The 10,599-nt window shown below is 44.5% G+C and overlaps 1 protein-coding gene across 2 annotated transcripts; it reads left to right on the top strand.

Moving 5' to 3' along the window:
- Positions 1-897: 897 nt before the first annotated feature.
- Positions 898-9,622, top strand: rasip1 (Ras interacting protein 1). Of its 2 annotated transcripts, XM_062399905.1 has the most exons (16): positions 898-1,177; positions 1,760-1,881; positions 2,198-2,649; positions 2,823-3,083; positions 3,168-3,409; positions 3,499-3,663; positions 4,205-4,409; positions 4,575-4,873; positions 4,967-5,128; positions 6,231-6,271; positions 6,577-6,731; positions 6,864-6,976; positions 7,417-7,711; positions 8,613-8,776; positions 8,863-9,004; positions 9,097-9,622. In XM_062399905.1, the coding sequence occupies exons 2-16, from the start codon at positions 1,760-1,762 to the stop codon at positions 9,273-9,275; spliced, it is 2,997 nt and encodes a 998-aa protein (XP_062255889.1). In that variant the 5' UTR covers positions 898-1,177; the 3' UTR covers positions 9,276-9,622. The 2 variants fall into 2 exon arrangements, with proteins under 2 accessions (XP_062255889.1, XP_062255888.1); XM_062399904.1 differs by lacking the exon at positions 898-1,177 and having other exon boundaries at positions 1,751-1,881.
- The last annotated feature ends 977 nt before the right edge of the window (positions 9,623-10,599 follow it).

Raw genomic sequence — 10,599 nt, 5'->3', positions numbered from 1 at the left:
ATTTCACTTGATCAAAAATGTATTGTTACTATTTTACAACACCACAGATTAGACCTGCATTCTGTATTTGACTTTTGAAGCTACGTCACATTATGACATATAAGCATCTATTAGGTCTGCTGGATATATCAGTCAGTCTGTTGTTACTGGTGGATTTATCGCTAAAAAATATAATTGATACACCTAATTTGATGCACTTATATGGTTCTGACAATGCGCACTAACGATAATGCAGGGCTAATGTTATTTTTAACATTTGAATGGCCTGTTTATTTCTCTTTCAGGGAACAGAACACCGAAAAAATTTGAATGAGTGTTGGAGCCTTCAAAATGAGACAAACCTATCGGTGTGTTATGACACACTTAGTCTAGCAATGTGAGAATCGAGTCACCTTAGTGGGACATGGCGACAGTCCCCTTTCTCTTTCCATCACCATTTTCCTGTTGAAGTCCAGGTCAAAGATCGCAGGTGCGTCCTCAAGTTTCCTGTCTCGCTTTGTGCATTTCCTTCATCCTCTTTCCAGGACAACTTCTCGCTGGGCAGTTTAATGTGTGATGTCTGATGCACTGTGATTGTAAAACAGAACACAACATTGGATATACATGTTCTCAATTCATCTAATTAAACTTTATCATGATGTAAATGCCACATTTTCGGTTTATCTAGCCAGTCCACAAACCGATTTACAGATTGCTTTGTGGTGTTCAGCACTGTATATAATATTCCCAACATGGTCACACATGTGTGTAAATTTACCCTTCACTTGCTTTCCACCAATGTCTCCCCCTCTCGCTCTCTGTCTCTCTCTCTCTCTCTCTCTCAGCCAGGATATAGGTGTTGTCCACTGCAAAGGAAGGAAATTCTGTCACTTAGAACAATGGGCCTGTTTCTCTATCTATAGACCCAGAGAGCCTGAGAGCCAGGGAGAGCGAGAGCAGCACAACTTGTCCCGTTAGAAAAGAAAAGAAAAAGGGGATTTACCCGAGAGAAATGGAGAATTAGAAACGGGCATGTGTGTGTAGATGGGTGAGACGGGTTTAGGCCTTTGAAAAATGGAATTTCATCGAGAGGAGAAGGAAACACATCAGGGTACTGGATTACTGTGAGCTGCGTATTAGCATTCGGGTAACGAAGAATAATCATAACACGCCATAGAGGGATCAGAAGTATCTGTGGGTAAGTGGAATTTATAGCCTTATACCTATAAGCACTTGAATTTCCTATTTGTATCATTTTAATTACATGGTTTATCAAATTATGTTTCGGAACAACAGATTTTCAGTCTTGTCCGAGATTAACTTCGAAAAGGTGATATTTTACTAAAGGAATACAGAATTTCCTTTAGATTCCACTATTCCAGGTATTGGTTGTAACAAATGTAGAAGGAACTGTGCGAAAGGGACAGGCACTGACCCGTGCAGTGGGTTTTTCCCTGTCACTTCGACAGCTGGACTCAAGTCCCACTAAACACGCTTCCTGTTTGAGAACAGGGGAATACACACTTGGATTTTCAGCGGCTGATTGGGCGGGAGGTCGGGTGGATTTGTTTACTGTTTGTCTTCGTGTGGACAACCAGCTGAAGGTATCCTGTTGATATCATTGATGGTGACTTCATTCTATTGTTTTATTGTTTCGATGCTGGCATTGCTGCAACACATTCCTGAGAGGCAGATTCAAGGAACAAGACATGGACTGTATATGTTGACATACTGCAGGTGATTGAAAAAAACAAATTGCTCCTTCATCTTTATGTGTCAGATGGAGGGGCCTGGCAGTCCTCGGTTCAGAAAGCTCCATTTCCCAGTGGGTCTTTGGATCAACTCGCCCAGGAAACACTTCGCCAAGCTAGGTGGTCGCTGGCCCAGCGCTATCTCTGTCAAGTCAGTCTGAAGTTCTCACATTTGTGTTCCTGTTTTCTTCTACACTTCACATACTCGGTGTCAGGTTAAGCGACTCTCATGCCAGCTATTGTTTAGGTAGAGCTCGGTGCCTGATACGTATTGTTGAAAGAACAGTTTATGCTGTGAGGCCATCTTATCTTACTTCCACTGTCATTAGTATGCTTTCAACCTTCTAACCTTTCCCTGTTTTATTTTAGTCCTTGTTGTTTGTCAGTCATAATTCACAGCTGACTGGTCCCTTCCTTTCTCCTTCCTCTCCCCTGCATCTGTCTTCCCCCTCCTCTGTTGTTACCAGGTCGACCACCAGCTCTGACGCAGCCTCCCTCCACGAGGCCACCTCTGCCCCTTCCTCTTCCCTTTCTAACTCCACCCCCTCGCTGGCTTCCCCTACCCCATCCCCGTCTCCCTCCCCGGCCTTCCTCAGGCCGCGGCCTGCTGGGACCCAGTCTCGCACAAAACGCCTTTCCCATCTCTTTCTGCGGGGGCGCTCAAACAGCGACCGGGACCGAGCAGTGGGGGAGAGGGAGAGAGAGGTTTGGGCACATTCGGCTGCCCCGTCCTCTCACCACTACTTGCCCCCTGCTTCCTCCTCTGCCCCTGGTCTGATCAAGATTTATGGGGATGCCCTGTCTAGTGGAGCCAACTATCGCTCCCTGCTGGCAAACATCCACTCTACAGCCAGGCAACTCATAGCCCAGGTCATCACACGCTACACTGAGAGAGAGAGGGAGGAAACAGATGATGCAGGTATGACAAGGAGATTTCTTCTCATTTGGACCTCTGCTGTAATCCATTCTTTAAACCTGTCTGCTCAAGAATTTGTGAGCCAATTGAAAATGACTTATTCTAATCATAAACAGGAGTGCTACAGAAAAATAATTACCCTTCCCCTCTTCCTCACTTCCTCCATTACCTTCTAGTTCTCCAGAAACACATCCCAGAGGACTTCCTATTGTGTGATGTCATTGGAAAGCCCATCAAGCAGCCAGATGGAGCTATCAAATGGGAAACAGAGTGCCGGAGAAATGTTGCCCCATGGGAATGTCCCTTGTTGTTAGTAGACATGTGGCGGCCTAAGGACGGATTTGAGCGGCGCTTTGAAATCCAGAGGAGGGAAGACTATGAGAGGGAAGAGAAGGAGAGAGAGAAGGAACGGGAGAGGGAGGGAGAGAACTACCAAGGTATGTGCAAGACTCAACACACAGGTATGCGACTCTCCATGGGATCAAACTGACCACAGCGCTGCTTGTGTGCCTGGACAACAGGTGTGCGCTGGCGGCGGAGCAGGATGTCATCAGGGGGCGGGCCGGAGGAGAGCGAGCGTGGTCACCGCGCGAGGAACACGGAGCTCAGGAGAAGCATCAGCGACATGAACCTGAGTCTGCGGCGACGCCAGGGCAACCATGTCAGCAATGAGCCACGTGGCTCTGGCAACCAGCCGAATAACAATGGTGCAGTGCAGGACAGGAAGAACATTGTGAGCATGATCAACCCACAGCCGGGAGAGGTAAAGACGATGATGTGGTAAGGAAGCTCTGAATTAATAGAGTATCACGCCCCCCCTTCTAATCATCACCTCTTAACCTAATATTTCAGAATAGGGGGTCAAAAGTTCAAGCAATGGTTGGATGGTTGAACCAGACAGTGGAGGACGAGAAGGATTACTCCAGTTCCGACCTGGAAGTGATGTCACAGAGTTTGATCCTTCCACCCACAGACCGGCCCTACTTCCTGTTGCTGCAGGGTTACGATCAGTGCAAGGTAGGACATGCCGACAGATGATATCACACACACAAATACTCAACAAACAACACCAATGCACACGTACACTATGTAAACACATGAACACAGGGGGAAACACACTGACGTGCACGTATTGCAAGGTACACCCTCAAGTGGCCCAGATGCAAACACAGAGGCATGTTGTGGAGGATTTGTGAGGAGATACACGTGTGCACACGAAGTGAACATGACATCATACCTGCATGTCTGTAATCGCAGCATACCATCAGGGTTTCCATCTCTCTACGAGCCTCTCCCATTCAGCAGCCAGCACAAAACAGCCTCAGATCAACACAATGCCCCAACAACCTCTCCATCCAAGGCACAAGTAGCCCCTGTGTGCATCACTCCGTCTCACACAATTACCTCACACAGGTTTCCATTGTAGCAACCTGTGACACACTTCATTCCTTATCGACATCATTAACATCTGATGGAGGATTGATATAAGTCGTACCAATGCAAAGATAACAGACCTCCCTGACTTTCTGCTACTCTCCACTGTGTGTGTTTTGTCAAGGATTTTGTTTTGTACATCATGGCGGGACATACGCATGTGTTTGGAAGAAAGCCCACAATGAGAGAGAGAGAGAAGGATAGAGAGAGGGAGAGGAAAGGGAAGAGGCCTCTGAAGGTGGACACATTCCTCTCTGCTCCTGACCTTTTGGCTAGACATTTACTAGTGAGGAGAGACTCAGCTGTTCCTGAGACGCCCACCGGACAAGGTACTAACAACGTCAGCTCAGAGGTCTCCTCAGACTTTGTGTCTGACAAAATTCCAAACCAAGCAGTTTTACTATTCGTCCACATGCTGTGTGAAACTGAAAATGAAGATCATTTCTAGCAGTGATTGATGTATTCAAACCTGAACATTTCCCAATTGATTCCAGCTTTGATGCGGCCCTTCAGGGGAGGTGCAGTTACACACAACGGAGTGGCCCTTTATAGGGAGGCCGTCCTAAAGCCTGGGGATGTGATTGGTCTTGGGAATCATTTCCTCTTCCTGTACCGTGACCCCCGTGTCACCCCAGCTCCGCCGCTGGCACTGACCCTGCCATGGCAGGCGGACGCCTCCACCACCTGCTGCCCCTCAGGGCTGGTGGACAGACAGGAAGCGCTGAGGCAGTACCTGGGATCAACTGAGGCAGTGTTGAAATTCCATCCCCGTCATACAGACACCTTGTTACAGGTGAGACAAGAAGAAAATTAACTAAAATAAATTCTTAATGACTTTAATGACTTGATGACATACTCTATGTTTATCCCTCCCTTTCTCTTCCAGGATATAATCTCCAAAAACTCGTCTCCAGACTCTGGTGGTGGGCCACTGGCTCCTGCTTTCCTCCTGTCAATCATGATAGATCACGCCTCTAAACACCTGGACCCAGCTCTCACGCCACAGATATTACTCAAGTCAGCCAATCTAATTAAAGAAATTGTCTGGGTAAGTTCAAGGAAACAGTTCCATATACACATCTTTAAAAGATCTGTGAGGTTTCCAACCAGGAAGTGTAATGAGTCCAGTCATGGACTTTTGTTTTATGTCATGTCCGCTCTCTCGCTCTCTCTCTCATTTCCTGTCATCTCTATATGGTTCGCTCTGTAAATAAGGCATAAAATAGCCAACATTTTATTATAATAAGAGTTGACAGCCCTACAGCTCTCTGAGGATGCTTTCATTTGCTACTTACACACAGCTCAATGAGGTAAATACTAACACCAGCATGCTATAATCCTCACATTGTTAATGTGAGCATGCTATCGTGATTAACACATTTAACACCAACGACCACAAGCATTTGGTCATAAACCAAAGTTTGTCAAACTCTGACCTGATGATGGTTTTATAGTAAAGGTGTTAGTCAAATGATCACAGAGGTATAATTGAAGTTGTCAAGATGCTACATTGCCACCTAGCAAAGCCAAGCCAGTTGAATGTGAGGGAAAGACAAAGTCTGTACTTCATTTCACAGCAGTTCAATGGTTGTGGAAATATTTCACTATAAGCTAAAAATGTCAACCTGCTGCTGGCGCTAGAGGAAAAATTCAGGAGGTGACCACAGTCGGTAGGATTGAATATCTGCACCAAGTGTCACACAGTTCATCCAATCGGATTCAGTCTGGGACCAACAGACAGACTTTAAACATCCAAGGAGTCATGCCGTTAAAATGAGTCAGTAAATGTTTGTAAATTGATAAAAACAACAAAAAGTTCAAGACTACACAAGTACAAGTGAACCGTGAACCTTTTCTGGATAGTATTGCGCGGCCATAACCACATTTAAACAAGCTTGGCAGGAAACATCAGGTAGGCAGATTGAGATGCCACATTCAGTCAGACAGAAAAACCAGCAGACAGACATGTGCCCTTCATTGTGGCCTGCAAGGTTGTGGACATGAGCGAGGATGAGCTGATGTCACTTCCCTCCTGCTGGAAAATGTGCTGTAATTGTCCTGGCTGTAGGGCGAGACACAGCTCCCCCTGCTCCACCCCCACACTAAGCCCAAACGTCTCTCCTCTCTTCTGTCTCCAACTCTCTTTACAGGATAACATTAAGGAATTCGGGGATAAGCATCCCACGCAAAAGTAAGAGCATTTTTGTTCTACGTCATGTTTCCTCTGTTTAGAGATCTCCCGCGGAGTGATTCATGATGCATTTGGCCTTGTGCTGTTATGTCTTTGGTGAATTTTTGTGGTATGATGAAAGCATTGCAACAAAGTAATGTTGAAAAATGGCTCAAACACCGTTGAGTAATAATAACTTGAGTCTATTTTTACCAGCAGGATGGCGCTTTTCTCTTTTAAAACCATAACAAAACACAGACAGAAGAATGCTCACAATCATTTCCGAGCTAACAAAAACCTTGACACGACATAAATGTTATGTCCAGTTCAACAGAGCAAGAGGCTGAGATCAGCACACCCAATGTTCAGAAGCTCTCGTCTGACCTTCGACCCCTGATGTTCTGGATGTCAAACGCCACGGAGCTCCTTAACTTCTTCCAGGTCAGAGTTGAAACCATGGAGAAAGAGTTTGAGTTTGAAGGTGAGAGTGTTTGGAAAACAACAGAAATATACTTTTTTGTCAAATAAACCACTTTGGTAATCTCGGACATAAATCAAATCTGACGCAAAGTCTTAAATGGTTGTGATAATCTTTATGATGGTTTCCCTAAAGCCCCTGGGGACCCAGTTTTGACAGCTGACATGGACACCTGCTCAGAAGCTCTGGCACAGCTGGATGATGTCATTATGCACACTTTCCAGCAGTGTGTGTATCACCTCACCAAGGTACAACCAGACAAAAGCCCAACTACAAAACTAATTCTATACAGTTTATCACATGCACATTATCACTTGTTACTACAACCATTAGCTTTCATCGAGAGACGGCTACATAGATGTAATTAACTAAGGTTTTTCCTTGCCATCAAACCACCTGGTATAGATTGGTGTAGATTTGGATCATGCCTATAGTCATGATAGAGGCTAATATGCTCAAACTGATAATGCTAACATGCTGATGTACAGCATACTGCAGATATAATGTTCACCATCTTAACATACAAGCATTTGCCAATTACCAGTACACAAAGTACAGCTGAGGTCAAATATTAATATCTTGACCAAAATATGAATCGACTGGCACTGCCAACTGCTGGCGTGGCTCAAACTTAAAAAACATATTATTACTTTATTAACTCAAGTTTCTGTCCTTTCTGTCCACAAAGACCCTGTACTCATTGCTTCCAGCTCTCCTGGACAGTAACCCATTCTCTCGTGAGAACAAGGAGAAAGAGAAGGATGGAGCAGTGGGAGCAGAGGGAGAAGAAAAAACAAAGGAGGATGGAGAGGTGGATGACATGTCTGCCTTACCACTCAAGGTTGCCGGGCTGGTGGAGGTGTATCGCTGTTCCCTCATGCTGTCGAGGGAGGCATGTCTGTCCCCTCCTCTGACCTCCCAAACCTTTGGCTACCTCTTCTTCTTCACCAATACCTCCCTGCTCAACACGCTGCTGGAGAGAGGTGACAAGACACATCTTAAAGCCAAGCTATGTTAATATGTCTAAATTAGAGATGAAAGTAACTAATACCATAACAACTTTATTTATACAGCACTTTTGCAAGGTGTCTTACAAGTTTAAAATGAAGAATTGAGGGCAAACAATACAGAACCATATGGCACTCAGTAGGGCGCGTAACTCTGCCAAGGTCCTACGATCAACTATCACACACACTTATAGATACCCATTCCCTTAATATGCCAGTTGTTTATTTTTTATAGAGAATCATGAAATATTTCCTGCGAAAACTGTGAAAATGCCCTATTTTGTCCAAAGAAAACAAATTGCTGGACCGGATTGTGTATCGGATCTTCATCAACATTTTGTGGCTTCTTCACTGACTCATACTGCATACTTCTAAGTTCCGTGGAAATCCTTTCAGCTGTTTGTGTGTTGCATTGCACGCAAACCAACCAATAAGCAAATACACAGTTGTAAAAACATAACCTTGCTGGTAACGATTAAAAGAAAAATTTCTAACAAAATGCAACAGTAACAGTGACTTGAAATCTGTATTTCTATCAAAATAATGACCTAATATAATCTGTACAATATGTATTTTAGTCAAACAGCAATGTCTGTTTTCAGTTTGCCAAGGTCACATCTGACCAAATAAAGTTGTAGATGCAAAACCCCTGAATGCTTTGATATATAATCTTTTTCTTTTTTTTATGAGTTAACGTTTTCATTACGAGTTATTTCTTCTCTTCGTGAAGCCTGATGTGACAAGATGATTGGATTTTTTGCTTAGATAACACAACAATCTAATGCAAATATTTTTTAAACAAAATTTTGCTTTCAATTCATGATTTTCACAAATTTTCTTCGCTGTTTCCTACACTTTCGAATTTTGTTTTTCCCAGACGGACTGTTCTCCTGGTCCAGAGCAGTCCAGATCAGGACAAACTTGGACCTAGTTCTGGATTGGCTACAGGGGGCGGGATTAGGAGACATTGCCTCAGAGTTTATGAAGAAACTGTCAATCACCGTCAACTTCCTGTGTATTCCTAAGACTCGACTGATCCAGGTAATACACTTAGTGTTCAATGAGCCTCCACAGCCCTCTGATAGAAGATCAACTAACATGTGTTCCATTAACCTCTCATCTTCCAGTCGTCCTGGACCAGTCTAATGGAGGACCATGTCTTGTTAAGCCCATCCCAACTGCACCACCTGCTCACTCACTACAGGCTGGGGCCTACCAGAGCTCCTCCAGCGTCCTGGGCCCCTCCGCCAGGCACAGAGCTGAGTGGAGGTAAGACAAACAGTAATACTAATATAACATAAATAATAAAATCGAGATTTTCTGCCAAGTCAGTTGTTTGTAAACCTTTCCTCATCTTTTAGACATCTTCGAGAGCTTCCTGGATCATCCTCCTCTCATCCTGCCAAATGAGACTCCACGCCTCGACCTGTCCCAGCCAATCCCAAGCCCTGAGCTCCAAAAGGAAGTGACCCGTCTCCGCACCTTCTTGTGGGGACTCGACCAGGATGAGCTCCCAGCCAATCAGAGGACTCGGCTTTGAGGAAGCCCTTATTTGTCTCATAGAAGTAGAAAGGGAAATCACCAGAAAAGGCAAACTGCAGACCACATTAAATCCAAATCTGGATCTGTTCTCCTCATTTTGGTGCCCTGGCTGTTTTTTTCATGACATTGCCATATCAGTTCATTTATTCACTTAAATATTTTCAAGTATGACACATGTATTGGCTTTGGTATGTCTTTATAGAACTTATTTTAAAGCAGGGATCACACCCTGTATCTGTTGGGCTACGTAGTGTTATGCTGTACGTAACTGTTTGTCTTGGCTTCCATGTATGTTTTCAAAGTCCATGTTTTTAAATAAAAAGCTGAATTCTAGTCTAAAAGACCTACAGTTTCCATATAATCTTTGACAAGTCCGCTGCCCTCAGCAGGGCCCCTGGGGTTTGGCACCCATCTCGAGGTTCAACACCAAAGAAACATTCCACAAGGTGGCGATGCAGGACTCATTCCTCTTTGACGTTAAATGATGAGTCTGCAGGTAGAACGGAGGCGATCATGCAACTACATTATCAACTGTTCCGAAGACACACTCTCATTTCCTGTAAGACTGGTAGCATTTTACCCAGGGTCATGACTCAAGCAAGTAAATGAGACCATGACGACCACACACAAAGGTCACCTTTACCTTGGTAATCTCTCCTAAAGGTCAAAGCTGGTGACTTAAGAGCTGGGGGGGTTTTAATTTCCCTTTGGTTATTGTGACACACTCCAGCGGTCTGTTGCCGTGGGTATCTCATTTCACTTATGTGGTATAATGCCCCGGCTCTTTAAAAAAAGTCCACCTCATTTAGCATAAACTAGTAAGTGGTTGTCATAAACAGGAGGCAGACAGGTGATATCATTATTTGGAGTGAGTAACAGCTCAACTAGAACTGTCACAATTTTGTAATATCCAGTCAATTTCACTGTCTAGTCGGCCAGACGTCTGCATCACCGCTGTCTTTGTTTTGAGAGTGAATCTCTGTGGTGTCTCGGCAAACGCAAGTTATCAAGCTCCTCCTTTGGCGAGCGGCCAAATGGCTTCCTTTCTTCCGGTCAGCTTCTCAGATGAATTCCTTTACGGTAAAAAGCTCAAGAAAACAAAACACACACACGCACACACGTCAATCCCGTGAGAGCCGGGCTTACATCATCACTGTTGCCTCAAGTCCAGTCTTACCAGCTTCTCACTGTGCTGAAATAAAAAAAACCACGGCATTGAGAAAGAGCAGTTATAGATTGTGAATCACGAGAGGAGGCTCCCTGGGGTCACATTTATCAATTAAGTGATTGTAATCACTCTCATTTGAAATTCAATGCGTTGC

The sequence above is a fragment of the Platichthys flesus genome, chromosome 11 (assembly GCF_949316205.1).
Source record: "Platichthys flesus chromosome 11, fPlaFle2.1, whole genome shotgun sequence".
NCBI classification, from domain to species: Eukaryota; Metazoa; Chordata; class Actinopteri; order Pleuronectiformes; family Pleuronectidae; genus Platichthys; species Platichthys flesus.
The sequence above is the reverse complement of the archived record's forward strand: the minus strand, read 5'-3'. Positions and strand labels throughout refer to the sequence as shown.

What these genes read in the sequence shown, in the direction of transcription:
- rasip1 (XM_062399904.1), top strand. Translation starts at nt 1,751, where the DNA reads ATGTGTCAGATGGAGGGGCCTGGCAGTCCTCGGTTCAGAAAGCTCCAT. An exon ending in ATACAGACACCTTGTTACAG is followed by an intron (nt 4,874 to 4,966) that starts GTGAGACAAGAA and finishes TTTCTCTTCCAG; the next exon opens with GATATAATCTCCAAAAACTC. An exon ending in AGGCACAGAGCTGAGTGGAG is followed by an intron (nt 9,005 to 9,096) that starts GTAAGACAAACA and finishes CTCATCTTTTAG; the next exon opens with ACATCTTCGAGAGCTTCCTG.